Source organism: Pongo abelii, chromosome 17, assembly GCF_028885655.2.
Source record: "Pongo abelii isolate AG06213 chromosome 17, NHGRI_mPonAbe1-v2.0_pri, whole genome shotgun sequence".
In the NCBI taxonomy this organism is placed as follows: Eukaryota; Metazoa; Chordata; class Mammalia; order Primates; family Hominidae; genus Pongo; species Pongo abelii.
Window position 1 is genome coordinate 46,128,698 of NC_072002.2, and position 20,851 is coordinate 46,149,548.

At 35.2% G+C, this 20,851-nt stretch overlaps 1 protein-coding gene across 9 annotated transcripts in view; it reads right to left on the reverse strand.

Moving 5' to 3' along the window:
• TRAPPC8 (trafficking protein particle complex subunit 8) overlaps nucleotides 1-20,851 on the reverse strand; it is a 121,073-nt gene that overhangs the window by 20,235 nt on the left and 79,987 nt on the right. For all 9 annotated transcript variants that reach the window (XM_054537767.2, XM_054537765.2, XM_063716876.1 and 6 more), the window contains exons 20-26: nucleotides 14,783-15,225; nucleotides 12,941-13,088; nucleotides 11,127-11,223; nucleotides 9,867-9,935; nucleotides 9,718-9,776; nucleotides 6,833-7,006; nucleotides 3,984-4,085 (exon numbers count right to left, since the gene is read on the reverse strand). In XM_054537767.2, coding sequence (XP_054393742.2) covers nucleotides 3,984-4,085; nucleotides 6,833-7,006; nucleotides 9,718-9,776; nucleotides 9,867-9,935; nucleotides 11,127-11,223; nucleotides 12,941-13,088; nucleotides 14,783-15,225 — 1,092 coding nt within the window. The remainder of the gene's footprint in view (nucleotides 1-3,983; nucleotides 4,086-6,832; nucleotides 7,007-9,717; nucleotides 9,777-9,866; nucleotides 9,936-11,126; nucleotides 11,224-12,940; nucleotides 13,089-14,782; nucleotides 15,226-20,851) is intronic.

The window sequence follows — 20,851 nt, forward strand, 5'->3', positions numbered from 1 at the left end:
AAAAATTTTGAGTGTTGACATGACACTCACAGGAAATGCTCTTTAGACCATTTTGGATTTCAGATTTTCAGACTAGGGATGCTCACCTAGCAGGTATATGATGCAAATATTCCAAAATCCAAAACACTCTGGGTCCCAGCATTTCAGAGAAGGGATACTCAATCTCTTATTTTCTCTCAGGCTGAATTCAGTTTGTGTATGACTAGGAATGCTCTTTCAAATCTTGCATATTTCTGCTCTGATCCATTACATAGATTTTTTTTTTTATGTGAATGAATCATTTTATGAAAAGAAAAAGATCTAAAGGTGCAATATATTTTCAAGGCAAAAAAATTCATGTACAAAATAGTAAGATAAAAAGTAGAAAGATTTTCCTTTTATAAATTCTTAAGGAAAAATGTTTCTAAAACACTTTAAACTTATGGGTTGTATATTAATCTGCAACATAATCAATTTAGCAGGCTCTTATATTTAAAAATAACAAGAGAAATTATAATTCCTTTCTTTTTATAATTATAACAACCATTCAATGAAACCTGTAGTTTATTAAACAATATCACCTCTTCTTTTTTCTTTTTCTGTTAAAATTTTACCATTCATTATGTGAGCTGAATGAATGTTCACATGAACTTCCTATGTAGTAAATGCATAACGTAAGCACACATGTAAGTTCTGGAAATAGAATATTTGCTAAAGGAAATAGATTTTGTTGTTACATTGGTAAAATAATTTTGTGCATAGCATTCCTTATATTTATCCTTTGTAAGGCAGAACAAAAATTAAAAGATGCTGATTATAGAACTGCAATGTTGAAAGTTGCAATCTTAAAACTTACTGTGTACTATCTATTTGTGTGCAAACTATTAGTATGATTGAGCCACTCATATCTGGTTAAAATATTTTTGGTTTCTTAATGCAGTGGAATGAATTTGGTAACTCAGCATTCTTTATTCATTTATTTAATAATTACCAAGTACTTATTATGTGGTAGCACTATCCCAAGAGGTTGTAGTAAAATAGTAAATAAAGCAAACAAATTCAACCTCAATAAATAAGTCTACCTGGGGGATAGATGGAACAATGTGAAAACTGATAAATTACAAATCCTCAATCAACAGATTTCTATTTTCTCTCAGACAATTTTAAAACTGAAAATTATTATGAAATATTATATCTGTACTTATTTCACAGAGTTTCATTTGTAAAATGGGTGTAATTCTACCTGCCTTGCTTACAGAGTATGAGGACCAAAGGAGAATAAAAGCCACTTTGTAACCTGCAAGAAACACAAATTCAATATGCTCTCAATCAGTTTGGGTACATTTCCTTACTTTCTGGCACCATAAAATCTTCTGGCTCATCTTGCATTTTCTCTGCCCCAGCCCTAAAAACAACCATTTTTCCAAGGAACCCTGGCTCCTTTTATTGGAGAATAATAAGTTTTAAGGTGAAATTTTTGTTGCGAATAAAAAAACCTACAAGTATACCAAACAATATGGATAAATTTCACAAACATAGAAGTTGAATAAAAGAAGCCGAGGTATATACTGTATGACTATTTACATAAATTCAAAAGAAGTAGTTATGCTTTTGACTTGTAAGTCAGAAAGAAGTGACTATAAGTTTGGTCTGGAAGAGAAAGATTTCTGATTGGAAAGGAACAAACGCAGAACTTCTGGGGTGCTGGTTAGGTTCTATTTCTTGATCTGGGTCCTGGTTTGGAGTGTTCCTCAGTTTATGAAAATCAAATAAGCTATTTACTTTTCTGTACTTATAGTACACTTCAGTAAAAAGTTCAAAAATGTATTATTGTTTAATATATTCAAGTCACCAAAAAAATACAAGCTATTTATTTGAGACTTCTAAATTATACTGAATACATTTCTATATACCACCTGTCAGGAGGAAAGCACGTGAACAATGGCCTTAAAAGAATACCTGCAACCTTGCAGTGAGCCGAGATTGTGCCACTGCACTCAAGCCTGGTGACAGAGTGAGACTCTGTCTCAAAAAAAAAAAAAAGAAAGAAACCATTTATACCACCTCAAATTATCTCCGCACAAATTGCTTACTATTATGAAAGGAAAAACAGTAACTTGACTGTGAAGAAACATGGCACCACCTTAAATGATCCAACACTGATAATGAGGCAAATTAACATCATGCACTTTCTTATGCAACACATCACTTAGTATAAACTTAATCTAATCATGAGGAGACATGAGAAAAACCCAAAGAGGTATTATTCTAGAAAACAGGCCAGGCGCGGTGGCTCACGCCTGTAATCCCAGCACTTTGGGAGGCTGAGGCGGGCGGATCACGAGGTCAGGAGATCGAGACCATCCTGGCTAACATGGTAAAACCCCGTTTCTACTAAAAATACAAAAAAAATTAGCCGGGTGAGGTGGTGGGTGGCCACTGCACTCCAGCCTGGCAACAGCGAGACTCCATCTCAAAAAAAAAAAAAAAAAAAAACAACTGGCCCAAGCTCTTCAAAAATGTCAATGTCATAATCAACAAATAAAGGCTAAGAAACTGTTTCAGATTAAAAGAGACTGAAGAGATATAACAACTGAATGCAAAGCATGATCCTGAACTGGATCCTGGCTAGAAAAGAGCAAATAGTTACATGGATGGAATTAAAACCTTTGACAGCATTTGAATATGGATTGTATATAAGAGTACTGCATCAATGTTAAATTTCCTGAATGTGATAATGTTGTAGTTTTTTTTTTTTTTTAAATGTAAGAGATTTGTCTTTCTTCTTAGGAATACTCAATGAAGTATTATATTTAGGAACAGAGTGACAGGATGCCTGCAATTTACTTGGGAGTAATTAAGAATGATTAAGGGAAAAAAATTAATACATATGTAAATAACAACAAAGCAAATAATACAAAATGTCAACCACTAGTAACCTTAATGAATGTTATAAGGGAGTCTTTTACACTATTCTTGAAAGTTTTCTGTAAGTTTGAAAATTATTTCAAAATAAAAAGTTGTCAAAACTAATGGGAGGGGTTGCCTTCAGGTCCACAGTGAAATAAAAAAAAATAATGGAGGTGGGGCCCTGAAAATTAAGATCTGTTATTTAAAAACAAAATACAGGGCCATTGTTTGAATTACTAGACTAAATGTGCTTATATTTTATTCATATTTACTATGAAAATTTTTCAGTAAGATTAAGTATTATTTTAGGAAAAATAAGAAAGCACACTCAATGCTATCAGCAGCTGCTACACAACTCCAGAGGCCACCTTTTACATATTACAATATACCCTTGGAGCTCTGCAATGATATCCTGTTATAACAAATAAGAAAATATAGAGATATAGTTTCTCTACTCTTAAGAAAATCAATTCTTTTCATACCTATGAATTCTGGATTCAATATGGAATGTATGTGAGGAAACCCCAAAAACCATAACTGCATCTTAATACTCTGATAAAGGTGCTAATGAATTTTAAAATCAATTTATGTTCACTTTTAACTTTAATCATTCTTCTGTCACCAACACCCAACCCAAATACCAATATAAAAACCTGAACATGGCGGTGCATGGTAGCTCACACCTATAATCTCAGCACTTTGGGAGGCCAAGGCAGGAGGATCACTTGAGCCCAGGAGTTCGAGACAAGCCTGGGCAACATGGTGAAACTCCATCTTTACAAAAAAACACAAAAATTAGCCAGGTGTGGTGGCACACACCTATAGTCTCAGCTACTCAAGAGGCTGAGGCCAGAGGATCACCTGAGCCCGGGGAGATCAAGGCTACAGTGAGCCATGATTGTGCCACTGCACACCAGCCTGGGTGACAGAATGAGATCCAGTCTCAAAAAACAACAACAACAACAACAACAAAAAAAACAAAAAACAAAACCTGAACAAACCAGACCCCTTCAAAAACACAAAAGCCAACCAACCAAACAACAAAAAAACCCCACAAGTTCACCAGAAAGCTCCAAAGCAAACTATGTTATCACCTGTTTCTGAGGATATGAAAAGGCTTCTTTTCCTATAGTGCGAAGAATAACATGATGTTGACCTTCCAAAATAAGCTGTTTACTGTCTTCCACAACGTATGCCTAAAAAATGCAAAGTACAAAAACGTTACCGTGCTTGACAGTAACCTCTAAAGTAACCAACCCAATACTTGATAGAAAGTGGAAATATTATGGCCAATGTCTATCAATTATTGACACTCCTGGCAATGTCACCATTTCTACTTTTAGTTATTCATTCAATCAATAAAATATCTGTCCAAAAAACAAATCTTTTCACCTCAATATAACACAGTTGGCCTGGATATTTGAGAGCGATACATCATGAAATCCTTTCCAACATTCTTTAGAATTCTTAAGAAACTACTTTAAAAGAACTGTGCTATAACACAAGCTGTTTTCTTTACTGAACTACCAATATACAGCTAAAAGGCTTATTCTTACAGTCTAGCTTCTGAAATGTCCTAGGGTTTATCACATAGCTGAGCAAAATCACTGAGTACAATCATAAATCCTGTAAGTGGAAATGTTATGTTTGTAAATATAAATATATATGCTTTAAAAAAGGCTTTTTTCTTCCAATATAGTGAGCTGACTTTATCTATATTAAAATACTTGTTCCAGTTTATAACTCTTCTCTCTCTTGAGTTGCTTCTGTGCTGGGGAAAATATAATCTATAAATGGCTCTGATCTACTGTCATTATCACATTATGTGCAAACACAAAGGCTTAATTTTCTTGACAGGCCCAATATTTTTACTATAAGGTTCAAAAAACATAAAATTACTCAGTCAAAATGCTATCAAAGTTTCTTCTTATTTACTTTCAATTTCTGTACTTATAATGGACTACTGACAGTTTGCCATCCACAGAACAAACTTTGAGTAGTGCTGCAGTAAGGCATAGGATGGCGCAGGACCTGCTCAGCATCTATATTTGCAAAACCCAGAAAGTCAGGAGAAGTTAAACACCTGATAGGGTAATGTTTAATCAAGAAGGAATAAGAGCTGACAGATAAGGGTCTGAGACTTGTCAGGTGTCTTTTCTGATGATGTTACGGCATTGAGCGACAGTCACCCATAGCCATGGCTAATTCTACAATGCATCCTCCTGCTTGCGCAAAACCTTAGATTTTTAAAACTAACCTTTATTTTTTGATTAAAATTGTTTAGGAGTTGTATTATGTCCCTTTTTCAACTACTTTTTTTTTCACAAAAATGTTCAAGCTCTTGGTTTTCTCCTGAATCATATTTTATCCAAGAGTCCTATGCTTCCTGTGCATCTTACTCTACAACTTTAATGACTTTTCAAGTTTTCTTTAATCTAATGAATCATTTTTACATTATCCAGAACTCTAACTAAAACAAACAAATCTACCACTTTCTCCATTGAGTAAATTATAAACTTACCAAGGTACTAGCCGCTACCAAACTTAATAATCCATTATTTAATGTATTCAAACTTCCATTTCCCAGCCAAGGAGCATCACAATCTTAGATAACTTTCTTCTTTATGGGATTAGTGATACTAGCAGTGGGCCTTAGGTTCAAGGCCATTTCTTAAAAGATAACACTTTTCCCCTCATCAAAGAATACCACGCACTTAACAATGAGTACAAAATACATTACACAAAACCTTGTCTCAGAAATATTATGGATTGCTACATGGCATAAACCTGTTGAATGAAGACACAAATGCCAAAGATCTTTACACACTTATATAATATGATTCTAAAGTTCAGAAGAATTTGATTTTGCCAATAACGTATAACTGATCTTTTTAACATAAAATGACTTCTATAATCAACAAAAGTATCAATTTACTTAGTAGATTTCATTTGAAACATGCAAAGTCAGCTTGGTTTCAAAAAAATGTTTATTTAAAAACATGCTTAAAAAAAAAACACTTCATAAAAACTTCTGAGTCAATTTAAAATACATGTATTGATCACCTAGTATGAACATGTCTCTTGTATCAAACAACACAAAATCAAAACCTTGTCACAAAGTTCAGGTGATTATTCTTGGACAAGATCCTTAATTTTACTGCAGAATCATTTTTAAAAATAGGTAGTACATGCATATGATACAAAAGGGTGTAATGTAAGAATTAAGACTCCTTTGCAGTATAGCTCAGTTAACTTTAGGGAATACTAATGTCTAAATAATCTCATTCTGTTCGCCATGTGTGAACTTTATTTGGATCTGATTTTTTTTTTTAACAGGGTAAAATAGTATATTTAAATAAGCTGGAAAAAACTGAACACAGACCATCAATTAGATAATTAAGAATTATTAATTTGGTGGGGAAAGATAATACTGTGCAGTTATATTAAACAAAAAAGTCTTCATCTGTTAAAAGTACATACAGAAGCATTTACAGATGAAATATGTCATTTTAAAAATACTACAGCAAAAAAATTAACAATAAAAGAGAAGAGAAGGTAAATGGATTATATGAAATATGAATAACAAAAAATTAATGGTTTTTGGAGCCAAGGTAGTGGATTTCCAGAGGTTCATGGTGCTATTTTTCCCTCTGTAGAATGTTTGGAAATGCCCCAAACAGTTTAATAACACCTGCTTTCAGAGCTTATCATGTCTACAATATTCTCAGTAACACACAGAAATAACAGTAACACAGAAGAATGTTATCTAATTTGAATGAATTCTTTTTTTAGGCCAAAAAAAAAAATGTAACTGTTAAAGTTTCAATATTGAAACTAGAAAAGATAAGCATAAAAAATATAAATAGTAATATACGTTTGTGCTTCAGCTTAAGACTCAAGTATCTACAAGTGAGGCTTGCTGAAATAATTTAGTAGCACATACCTTCCATAATATGACAATATTCAAATCTACCTCACTGCATTTTTGAATCAATCTCACAGCATCCTCTGTTGACTGTTTTTCTGTATGCACAGGCAAGTGAGCTTGTGGTTTTTTCAATTCAGAAGATAAACTTCGATAAAAGAAATCTGCACATGGGCTTGCTGAACTTATTATCTGTTAAAAGAAAATCACTTGTGTTCATAAATGCTTTTAATTATGTTGTCAAAATTTATTTTGTATAACTCAGTTTTAATTAAATATATCCTGCCAAAATTTATATTTCTATACCTTATATATACCCAAAATACTTATTCAATAATTCTTGTCAATGTAATTGAATACAGGGAGGCCACTTGAACATTCAAAGATTTGGTACAAATTACCCTAAATCTTTTTTTTTTTTTTTTTTTTTTTGATACAGGGTCTTACTCTGTCATCCAGGCTGGAGTGCAGTGGTGCAATCTCAGCTCACTGCAACCTCTACCTCCTGGGCCCAAGCAATGTTCCCAGCTCAGCCTCCCGAGTAGCTAGGTTACAGGTGCGTGCCACCACTCCCACCCAATTTTTGTAGAGACAGGGTTTTGCCAGTTTTGCCATGTTACCCAGGGTGGTCTTGAACTACTGAGCTCAAGCGTTCGCCTGCCTCGGCCTCCCAAAATGCTGGGATTGCAGGTGTGAGACACTGCACCCAGCTGCAAGTTACCCTGAATCTTAAAGCCGTCACCCCAAAATAATTAAACTACGCTCCCATAACATTAGCTTCGACCTTCCAAGTATCTAGGGAGAATGAATGGGTATCACCAAGAAAATAAAAATAAAATGTTGAAAATCCGTATTTTAAAATGACAGAAATATTTCTCATTTAAATCCCAGGCAATATCCAATGAAGCAGAATGCAAATAGAATTATTAGCATTAACTTGGCTTTCATGCTTAAACAATTAAAGTATGAGATAAGAATTTTAAATGGACTCAATTACAGGATTTCCCTTAACTAATGAATATTATGCCACATAATAACATCTTTATATTTACAGTTTCCTGTATTACAGGCTATGTATATATCATGTAGATGTTAAACTTCAAGTTAATTATTAAATAAGTATTAAATATGAATAAATGTATACATTTTCTCCTTATGAGTGAACTTCTTGTAAAACACTGTCCCCGTAGTTTTCTCATTAATCTGCAGTGCTTGGCAAGTTCTATTTATTCAACCAGGTTCATCAAAATGAAAAATGTGTTTCTTTCTGCTTTCACCAGTGCTCTTACACTAAATTATTTAACAACAAATACAATAAAAATTACAATACAAGAGTCCTGCTGATGTTTCTGGGATTTTAAGTTTTTAAAGAAATTTAAAAAAAAATAACTAAAGTCTTGAAAACTAAATTTAACCATTCAGGAAGCACAGTATCTCTGAAAGTAATGCATATTTTGAAATTACTGAGCTTTTGAAACTTGGAGATATTTCTAAATAGCTGTTTCCTCAAATGGTAAAAAGATAATGATGAGTCAGATGAAAGCAAATGATAAAAGAAGTACAAAAATATAAGGATGTTTAGAATTATGGAGGAGACAAGCAGAAAGAATAAATCATCCCACTAATAGCACACAATTATATGAACTTTTACACCCCAGATTCAGCATTTTTCAAAGCAGGTCACTACTTCAGATTATCTTCAGGGATAGCTTAAAATGCATACTCCCAAAGTCCACCCAAGATATAATCAGAGCTTTAGAGGTAGGGGAGGTAAAGCCTGTATTTTTACAAAACCTAGGTCCAATTATGGTCTGCAGGCTAACAATGTCAACCTCACCTAGGAGCTTATAACAATTTAGAACCTCAGGTTCTACCCAAGACCTGTGGAATCAGAATTTGCATATTAACAAGATTTCTGATAATTTACATGGACACATTTTGAAACTTTGAATACCACTGTTCTAGGAGGCTCTTTTTTTTTTTTTTTTTTTTTAAAGAGACAGGGTCTTGTCTTGGTCTCTGACACCCAGTCTGGTCTTGAACTCCTGGCCTCAAGCAATCCTCCTGCCTCAGCCTCCCAAAGTGCTGGAATTACAGGCATGAGCCACCACATCTGGCCCTCTACGTAACTCTTATACATAATTAGGATGGAATATCACTGCCCTAGAGAGTAATAGCTTTAAAATCACAAGGAGTCTTATGTATCTACCTTATTATCTGGGTCTCAGAATATGATATGATATGATACAGTATACCAAAATTCAGAGGGTTATTGTCTATATATCCCATTGTGACCACTTTCCCTAATAGAAAAGCTCCCTCATATAATCTTGCTTTTTTAAAAAAAAATCCCAAGAACTATACTTATTTCATATGATATTTTCAAAAGAAAGTTAATGTTAAATAACTACTTAAAATGGTATAGTCCATAAGCATTTTTGGTTTGTTTTGGGGACTGAAGGCAGGTTGCAAAACTCAATAAAGTTCAGATGTTTATCCTCCAAAGAGTCTGAGGAGGCTGGGTGCAGTGACTCACACCTGTAATTCTAGCACTTTGGGAGGTCGAGGCAGGCAGATCACTTGAGCTCAGGAGCTGGAGACAAGCCTGGGCAACACAGTGAGACCCTGGTCTCTATAAAAAATAAAAAAAAACTAGCCAGGTGTGATGGTTGATGCCTGTAGTCCCAGCTACTCGGGAGGCTGAAGTGGGAGGATCACTTGATCCTGGGAGGTCGAGGCTGCAGTTAGCTGTGATCACGCCACCGTACTCCTGGGTGACAGAGCAAGACCTTGTCTCCCCCCAAAAAAAAGTTTGGGAATTACTGCAATAAGCCTTGACAAAAATACCCAGATATGCCATAACTATGACTTAACATCAAACACTACTATGCTTACTTGCATACCTGTTCATTTCCAAAGATGATATCTGCAAAGGTATATTTTTCAGAGGATTGTGTGGCCGCTAAAAAACAGGGGAAAACAAACTAATCATATCATTGGCATAAAATATAAAATGACAATTTAGTAAAGTGTAAAAGTAAAGTGAATTTACCTTCTTTTTTCTCACATCTTACTGCCTTAACGCAAAATTTTCCCTTCTCCCTACTGGCAAGTTTGGCTTCTAGGAAGAAAAAGGGAAATTTCAAAGATGTTTCTCAGTTCATCACATGATAAAACCCAATTCATTATTTAGACTTCCTTGGTCAAAATGGAAAATAATTCATAATTATAAATAATGTTTAATGAAGAACATCTTTGTTTTTACCTCAATGAAGTGACCTCTTAAAAAGGATAAATTTCAATTTTCTCAAAATACATATCCATGTGTGCACATGTATATATATATGTATTCATATATGCGACATTTCAGATAAACAGAAAGTTTGAAAGATCAGAACACAGGGACTGGAAAGCCTGTAATCCTGCCACTCTACCATTTCTTCATTTCTTTTCAGTATGTTTCATATGCATGATTTATACCAATATTACTATATGAACACACTCTGCTATGTTTTCCCACAATTGCAGGCACTTTTAAAATGGTACTTTAAGTACATTTCTGGTACACATTCTTTTGTTTGAATGTTATATAAACATGACAATTCACAGAAAAGCCAGTCAGTACGTAGGTATGGCTATTCACAGATAAACTCACCAGTGGTAAAGGAAACAAAGAGAAAATTCCATATTCTAGTCTATTTATTTTTGTACCAGTTAAGTTTTTTTTTTGTTTGTTTTGTTTTGTTTTTTGAGACAGAGTCTTACTCTGTTGCCCAGGCTGGATGCAGTGGCATGATCTCAGCTCACTGCACCCTCTGCCTCCCAGTTTCAGGCAATTCTCCTGCCTCAGCCTCCTGAGTAGCTGGGATTACAGGCGCCTGCCACCACGCCCAGCTAATTTTTGTAACTTTAGTAGACACAGGGTTTCACCATGTTGGCCAGGCTGGTTTCAAACTGCTGACCTCAAGTGATCCGCCCGCCTCAGCCTCCCAAAGTGCAGGAATTACAGGCGTGAGCCACCACGCCCAGTCCTGGTTGAATTTTTGACAGTAATCATGTACCCAAGCACTGATTTTACAATAAAAAACAAAAAGAAGAAAATATAAGTATAAAAGATGTGGGAGGGAATTAAAAAAATGGGAAAGACTGGATCAAGATAGGTAATTTGATTTACAGTTACGTAAACTAATGAAATCACAATTTAATGCTTAAAAAAGTTAATCCTAATAATCTTAAGACATTCTGGTACTATTCTGGAAAACCAAGTAATGAAGTTTCAACATTTATTATGTAGCAGGAAAAACATACAAACCTTTGTTTTCAGAAAGATTTACAGATTTCTGTAACTTCCAGTGTTTGCTACTACTTGATACTTGCACTATATGGAATTCCTTAACGCCTGCTTCACTCTGTCAAAAAAAAAAAAAAGATAGGAGAGTCATTCAGGATTTAGAAGCACTAAATCAGAATGTTCCGATGAGAACAAAATTCAGACACTGCTACCAAAGTCAATGTCAATTAACATAAGATGCAATTACAATATACATTTCCAAAAACTTAACTTATTTAAATCCCTTTCTAAACACTTTCAGAGACATCAACATTTTGTCCAAGAAGTATTTTTGACTATAATGCATACTCAGTGGTAAATTTTAAAATACTGAAAGCCACTGAGTTATTAAAGCCTATCACAATGAGCTATTAGTAGTATTTAAAAGATAAAAAATTGTCAATTTTTAATCAAAATTATGGCATTTTCTTTTTATTTCTCTACTCTTTCTGAGATATCTCATCCTTATGAGGCAAAAAAACAAGCAACAAAAACTCACATAACAGAATCCTAATATATGGTCAGTACACATGAAATTATTTAAGTAGCATGTATTTTTTTAATTCTCCTGAATAAAAGCTAATCTGAAATTATTAAAATATTCTCTCTTACTATAAAAATATTGATTTTTGGGGGGAGATCACCAAAGTACAGCACATTAGCCCTAAATATCCTAGAAAGCAGACACCTTACAAATTTATGAAGTTAAAAGTAAAGAACATTACAGAATTAAGTAACATTTCAAATAAGTACATGAACTGAATCAATCTAATGCTAAGAGTCCTATTTCAAACATGAGAGATCACACTCTCATCTTTGAGAATATTCATTTTTGGCCAGACACGGTGGCTCATGTCTGTAATCCCAGCACTTGGGGAGGACGAGGTGGGCGGATGACGAGGTCAGGAGATCGAGACCATCCTGGCTAACACGGTGAAACCCTGTCTCTACTAAAAATACAAAAAAATTAGCCAGGCGTGGTGGGCGCCTGTGGTCCCAGCTACTGGGGAGGCTGAGGCAGGAGAATGGCATGAACCCGGGAGGTGGAGCTTGCAGTGAGCAGAGATCGTGCCACTGCACTCCAGTCTGGGCAACAGAGCAAGACTCCATCTCAAAAAAAAAAAAAAGAATATTCATTTTTACAGCCTGGCCAACATGGCGAAACCGTCTCTACTAAAAATACAAAAAATGAGCCAGGCGTGGTGGCATGTGCCTGTAATCCCAGCTACTTGGGAGGCTGAGGCACAAGAACCACTTGAACCCAGGAGGTGGAGGTTGCAGTGAGCAACCCGGGTGACAGAATGAGAACCTGTCTATAAAGAAAAAAGAAAAAAAAATATTCATTTTTATATTAGAGTGCATAAACAGGAATAGCAATATTTCAGAAATTTACTATATAAAGGAAATGGCACCGCTAGAAATGTGCAAGTGAAGATTACCAAGTTAATATTGAATGTGATATATTAACAGAACCTCACAATTTAGTAACACCAATGGATCTCAATGGTGAGACCTAGAAAGCATTTTATGAGATCTTTTAGAATGAATTAATGGAACTATATAGCATATCAGTGTGTACCATATTAATATCAGAAGATCTTTTTATTTGAAGAGAGACTAAGGGATAAAATCACAAATCTAATGAAGAATTAAGATGATTTCATACTATTCTACATGAACATTCCTAAAATCCCTAGCTTATGCTGTCTTGTAAAGGAAAACAAAAACCACTACTAAAAACAAGGGAAACACTTCAAATATAATTAAAAACAAAATTCAGTTTTAAACCAACTTACAGTATTGGTATTTTCCACATCCACAAAGACTAGTATATTGCCTCCTCTGCCTTCTTCATTTTCAAGAGAATTACTTCTGCAGACAGTGGCCCGTACATTTAAAGACCGACTGGTACAAATAATTGCAGTGTGTCTTAATATTCTGTGCCTGAAGTTAAAAAAAAAAAAAAAGCACATTTAATCTCAGAGTCTCTATGTTATAATTATCTAATTCCAAATAAAGATTTTAAAAACTGATCACTCTCAGGACCATTTATACTCTAAAAATCCACAGAATACATTAAGTAAAATTACATAGTTAGCCTAACTTCAGTTCAATTCTTTCTATCCAATTTGGAAGGAAACTACTAGTCTCCCTAAGTTTTTGCCCTGCTTATCAAATTCATCTGTGTAACACATAAAAATAATCTTCATATGGTAATGTTCTGATTGTGCTTCTTTTTTTTTTTGAGACGGAGTCTTGCTTTGTCACCCAGGTGGGAGTGCAGTGGGGTGATCTCAGCTCACTGCAACCTCTGCCTCCCAGATCAAGCAATTCTTATGCCTCAGTCTCCTGAGTAGCTAGGATTACAGGCGTGTACCACCACACCCTATAATTTTTGTATTTTTAGTAGAGATGGGGTTTCACCATATTCATCATCTTCATCATATGGTGTCTGCTTTCTAGGATATTTAGGGTTAATGTGCTGTACTTTGGTGGTCTCCCCCCAAAAATCAATCATATTCACCATCTTCATCAGCCATATTGGTCAGGCTGGTCTCGAACTCCTGACCTTAAGTGATCCGCCCACCTCAGCCTCCCAAAGTGCTGGGATTATAGGTGTGAGCCACTGCGCCCAGCCTTGCTTCTAATAGTGGTTCTGAAGCTACTGAATGACTACCAAATAAAGTTCAAACTTTAACCTGGTATTCAAAACTCCTCACCATATATAAGCTTTACATTTCAAAGGTTTCTTCCTCTTTACTTCTTTTACAAAAATTTTACAGTGTGGCTGAACTAACTACATTCAGTTTATGTTCTCTAATCTGTAAATCTTTACAAATTAAATATATACAGCCACTCTCTGGAATAATACCCACTACTCTCTTGCATATCCCTCCCTTGATATTCAAATGCTAAAATCTTTTTTTTTTTTTTTTTGTTTGAGACAGAGCCTTGCTCTGTTACCCAAGCTGGAGGACAACGGTATAATCATGCCTCTCTGAAGCCTTGACTTCCTGGGCTCAAGATAATCTCCTGCCTCAGCCTCCCAAGTTATTCCTAGTTAATTTTGTAAAAATGACAATGGAGGTATCAAAAGAAAATATTCTGTTGAACAAAATATAGGTCATAGATCCGGGATGAGCCAGTTAGCTTTGATTTCTTCAGTGATCATCTATTGTAACACCATCATAATCATCTCTTCTGTAAATATGTACTGTTTTTCATACATTCTTGTGGGGCAAGGTGGAACACTAGGGAAAAGGTGAAACAAAACAATTTTCTTAAAAAAGGATGACTGAGACATCCAGGCAGGTTGTCTTCATACACAAATGACGCCCTATTTTAATACATGGTACCTGTTAATTTCATTATCATGTGATAGCTCTGTCCACAGTACTTAATCGTATCAAACAATTGAGAAGTTTACAGAGAGAAGCAACCAAAAAATGTGTGCCATTAAATTTTATTTTTCCATTTTTGGGTACCTAGAACTTACAGTTCTATTTGAGACAATTTCAGATATAAATATCCTGCGTAATCTGGAAAGGAGTAATTTCTTAACGTTAGTAAATATCAAAATGTTTATCTGAATATGTGCATATACATTGAACATAGATGTTAAATTTTATAATACTAACCGTATTTTTGGCTGCTTTTTCACACTTTCATAGTAAAACAAAAAGTTAATTTCATGGACACCTTCTTCATCAGGCCCACGTAACCACATTGGCAGCTGCACTGAGGCTCCGGGTAGAAGAACAGTGTCAGGAAGGGGAACAGGAATCACCTCTGGTTGACTTCCTGTGCCAATCCCAAAGTCTACAGAAGAAGCTGATGATATGAGTGCTGTACACACAGAGGTAGCATCTGTCACAACAGTCTTGTAAGCACTACAATTCTCAGAAGCTGAGGGACTTAGTGGTGTTAGAACAGCAGTATTACCACCAAAAGTAAAGAACTCTGGACGTTTAGAAACAACCTTCAATCCAGTAAGTGGACATTTGCTGACATTGACAAATTCTACATATGCTTTTCGGATTTCTCCACAGAGAAGCCCTGTAGGAAAATGTATAAAGAACACCTGCATTGGAGGGAAAAAATATTATTATTTGTCTGTGAAAAGTTTTGAACCTCAAATGAATAACACTTTAAGATGCTTTTTTTTTTTTTTTTTTTTTTACTAAAGGTTTACAAGTATTTCATTAATTCTTTGGTATCTCCCTGAATATGTGGCAGTTAATGACTCCATTTTAGAAAATATGATGAGACAGAAGAATGTTACTCTGCCATTCAGTAGTGATTCTAGACTTATGAATTAAAGGTATACCATCAGTACACAAGAGGGCTAACACGTCAAAACTTTCACAACTTGGTAGATTATGGACCAGAAAAGTTGAAAATAATTTAACATGGCTATATGAAGTAAATATCAGTTTTATAACCCTTATAACTGTCAACTAAAGAAGCAGCTCAACTACTTATGTCTATATCATCAAGATGAAAAGATATGCTAGATTTACCACGGGTTTTAAAGTGAAAGAATGGGCAGATCTATGATTCCATATCCATAATTTTAAAATCCAAAAAACTCCAACCTCAGGCTTTTAGTAACTCATGTGGGGGCAAAACCTGACCTAATAGAGGCTTTTTATAGTCTTTCCCATTTAGTGTGATATTAATATAGTTCATGCAAGAAATATTAATGTGTTTGATTACTAGGTGCTGCCACAAAGCAATGGGGTTTACATAACTTCACACACACACTTCTAAAAAAAATTTTTAAATTGATTTCCAACACACATGTGGCCTCAATATTTCAGATGAGGGATTGTGGACTTGTGCTTAAAGAGATGGAAATTTGGGCTAATGAAATCATACAGTAAGTTATCTGCATTTAAAAGATCTTTAAGTATACTGGCTGGGCACAGTGGCTGATGCCTGTAATCCCAACACTTTGGGAGGCCAGAGTTGGTGGATCCCAGAGTTGGTGGATCCCTTGAGCTCAGGAGTTCAAAACCAGCCTGGGCAACATGGTGAAACCCTGTTTCTACCAAAACTACAAAAAATGAGCCACACATCTGTGGTTCCAGCTATTGGGGAGGCTGTGGTGGGAGGACTGCTTGAGCCCAGGAAGCAGAGGTTGCAGTGAGCCAAGATCGTGCCACTGCACTCCAGCCTGGGTGACAGAGTGAGACCACATCTCAAAAAACAAACAAACAAACAAAAAACAGATATTTAAATGTCACAACTACACTAACATCTAAGCAAGCAGGAAGATAAAGGTAACAATATGAGTGAAATGTTCTAATAAAGTTATAGCTGGCAGTCACTTCATGAAATTCCAGTGAAAATATGTTTTTGAATCTAAATGTGAGTGGGACTTCATTATGGCCATATTCTTAAAAAGAAAAAAAATCAGATGAAATTTGGGGACATTAGAAGCTTTAAAAATAAATGAGAAAACAAGGGATTAATGTAGAAATCCCGCACATAGATTTAATAGGATAAAAAAATAAGCTAGACATAGCATTATACTGAAGACACTGACTCTCTGTACTGATTAGTCAGTGTCAAGCTTATAGTCGAGCTAAAACTTGTGGAGGAATTATTAATTTTGTTATTACATCCAACACAGCTGCATTAATAAAAAGTGAAATAGAGTATTTAGTGTGTAAAAACACACTAAAATACATACAGACACCTAGATACCATCAAGAAGGTTACAGCATTGGTAAAATGGTAACAGTGATAGAACACATAAAAAGACCAGTGGTACCAACTATGTATAGGATCACATGTACCTTCAGAACACAGGTTTACTAAATATACTATTTTGACTCTTTAAGAAGAACAAGGCTGGGGGCAGTGGCTCACGCCTGTAATCCCAGCACTTTGGGAGGTGGGCAGATCACGAGGTCAGGAGTTTGAGACCAGCCTGACCAACATGGTGAAGCCCCGTCTCTACTAAAAATGCAAAAATTAGCCAGGCATGGTGGTGCGCACCTGTAATCCCAGCTACTCAGGAGGCTGAGGCAAGAGAATTACTTGAACCTGGGAGGTGGAGGTTGCAGTGAGCCAAGGTTGCGCCACTGCACTCCAGCCTGGGTGACAGAGCAAGACTCCGTCTCAAAAAAAAAAAAAAAAAAGAACAAGTACATTTAGCCTTTACTTCAAATGCTCAGTTGCTGAAAGTCCTTTTAAATCGTTGATATTTGTGATAGCGTCAAATATAAATGGAAAACAAGACCAAGAACTCACTACCTCACTTCTAATTTATCCTAAAGATATACATGTATGAGTACAAAATGACATGCTTAGGATTATTCATTGTGGCTTTGCCTGTAACAGAAAATGACTAGACACAAATCAAATGGTCTAGTTGAATGATACATACATATAATAGTGCTTGTACAGTAAGAAATTAAAGGAGTTTGCTCTTTTCTCTGCTTCTCTACATGTTAAAATTATTCCTAACAGAAACAATTGTATTTAAAAAAAGATTTAGGGGGAAAGATTTCTAATCCACATAGCTCACTGTTTTGAGTTCAGTATGCTATACACACAGTAGTATGCAAATGACTCTTATTTTTATCTTCTCTCAATGAGCTACAGTAACTTTCATTCTCACCCTTGTTTGATAAATATATATTGTTACAGATTATTTCATCATACAGTATAGATGGGTAACTACTTCTACTATTCCCTTAAACATCTCAAATTCCATAAAATATTTCTGACATATTAGGCACAGGAATATTCTATTAATTTTTTCACTAGTTTTCATGTCTTCCATTGTCTGTCCAAATATAATAAGTGGTCTATTAGCTGACTTCCATCATAATCATACTACCTTGTTGAACTAACCAACTTCCCTATTCTCTTACTAGAAAATACTGAGTGATGTTTATGGAACTGAACATCAGTGGCTTTAGGCTTTCTATAATGCCCATCATATTCTCCTTTCAAGAGTCACTATCTATTCCCAAACTTGTTCACATAAATTAAGTATTGTGTAAACTGCTTTCATCTGTAGCTGAAAGTATAGCTTTTATCTGTAGATTAAAATCTAGACATACATAGTGTTTAGATTACTTGACAAACTGTCTAGATTCTCACTCTGAAGAAACCAAAACTGGAAACTTAAAGTGCAACTTATGGATGTAGTTTAATGCATGAAACAAGATGAAACTCCTACCAGGAAACCCATACCAGCACTCATAGAAAAGGTCTCTGCTATAAACCTACCCCCCTAGAAATGGTGAATAAATGTACATCAGTATGTTTTAAATTAAGGTAAAATGTTTAGGGTATGGATCTACTGATTTTTTTGTTTTTCACTTTACAAATTTTGTTTCATCAACCAAACACCATTTTTGTTATGTAGAATAAGAGGCCCTCTGCTCTAAAATACCCTCTTCAAGAACTGCCTCTATAACAAAATTTTTCTAAAATTGTGATATGCAAGAAGCAAAGTTAAATACAGACCTAGCAATATCAAAAACCAGATGAATGTAAATATAAAGACTGTTAAGTTCAACAGAGTTAAAAATCCAAGAAGATATCTGGTTTAAGCTTCCTTCCTAAGTGAAAAAACTTTCACTTAGAAAATGAAGGCCAGATAATTAGGGATGAGGCTTAAACAATGTAAAAGTAAACCTCTATTCATAGGAATATGTTATTTGAGAAGCACTGCATTTAAAAACCATCTGTACATTTAACAATCTTAATAACTGAAGAATATTTAAATGATATGGCTTATTGAAAATCATAGGTGCTGGGCACGGTTGCTCATGCCTATAATCGCAGCACTTTGGGAAGCAGAGGTGGGTGGATCGCTTGAGCTTAGGAGTTTGAGACCAGCCTGGGCATCGTAGTGAAACCCGTCCCTACAAAAAAACACAAAAAAATTAGCGAGGTGTGGTGGCATCCACCTGTAGTCCCAGCTATTCAGGAAGAACACTTGAGTCCAGGAAGCCAAGGCTGCAGTGATCAGAGATCATACCACACACTTCAGCCTGGGTGACAGAGCGATCCTGTCTCCAGAAAAAAAAAAAGGGGGGGGGGGGTGGGGGAGGAGAGAAAAAAATCATAAGCTAGCAGCTAGCAGAATCATTAAAAACAGTATATTTTGGTGTCTTACACTGATTTATTTTGACTACATAGATCAGAATCTTCCCATCTGAAAGTAAGCTCTAACAAATTTTTACATATGTAATTCCAAACAAAATGTTCATTTGTTCAAGACTTTTAAACAATAATGGTGAATAGCCCTAAAATAACATTTGAATCCTGACTCATTTCAATTCATCATCAGCTTTTTAACTCCTAGGCTTTACCAATGCAATTCTAATCAAAATTATTATTGTGGGAACTTGAAAAGCTTGGACGAAAATGCCACAAGCATTAAGAAAAATGAAGAAAAATTAAAGATTATAAAAGGGACTTGGCTTGCCAGATTTAAAAAAAAATGATAAAGCAACAGTATAGTACTGACACAGAAAGAAATAAGGAAATATTATCAAACATATAGGCTGCATCTAAAAGAGAACCTGGTATGGATACTTTCAGAATATTAATATAATAGAAAGATGGCATAATGAGTTGCCCACATTCTATTAATGGTACTGGAACTAAAAAACAAAGTTTGAGCCTTATCTCTTGACAACCAGAAACTGGCACATGGGTAAGTCCATAAGTTTTTTTTATTGCCCTACAAAATTCTTTACAGGCATCACAATTAAGCAAGGGTTAAATGCGGACAGAATATGGGTAGTTCAGCAATACCCACCTCTCAGCACACACCACCCATCACCATTTTCATGAGTATGTTACCTATGTCACCACTACACGTATAGGATTACTACCATAAAAATCATCCAGTAAGAAGAAAGGAAATAACATCCAATTAAAAGAGTTCCCAGCACTTTGGGAGGCCAAGGTGGGCGGATTACAAGGTCAGGAGATTGAGACCATCCTGGCTAACACAGTGAAACCCCGTCTCTACTAAAAATACAAAAAATTAGCCGGTGCATGCTGGCACCTGTAGTCCCAGCTACTCAGGAGAATGAGGCAGGAGAATTGCTTGAACCTGGGAGACAGAGGTTGCAGTGAGCCGAGATCCTGCCACTGCACTTCAGCCTGGGTGACAGAGCAAGACTAGGTCTCAAAAAAAAAAAAAAAGAGTATAAGCAGGCAATCATATGGACACATGGAGGGGAAAAAAATCATACGGACAAAAAACACTGATCAACCCTATCAGTTATCAGAGAAATGTAAATAAAAACATCATTTTTCAATCTGATTTGCAAACATTAAAAAACAAAAACTGATGTTATCCAGAATGGCACAGATGTGAGGCAACAGGCACTCTCACGCTGAAGAAAAGTGCAATTTACTATAGCTTTGCTGAAGGTTATTTTGTAGTGTATTGCAAAATTTAAAATTTATATATCTCTCCACCCAGTAATTCCATTTTTAAAGTTTAGTCAAATCTAGAACATGGACCAAATATATACATGATATTTACTGCAGAATTGTCTGTATTGATGAAAAACTAGAAGTAAACCCATTAAGAGCAAGAAAATATATTACAGTATATCCAAATAAAAGAATACCATATGTAACGGTTAAAAAGAAGACTGAGTTAAGCCGTTAAGGACAAAAAGCAAGTACAGGATAAAACATGTGTAGTATGATTGCATCTATAA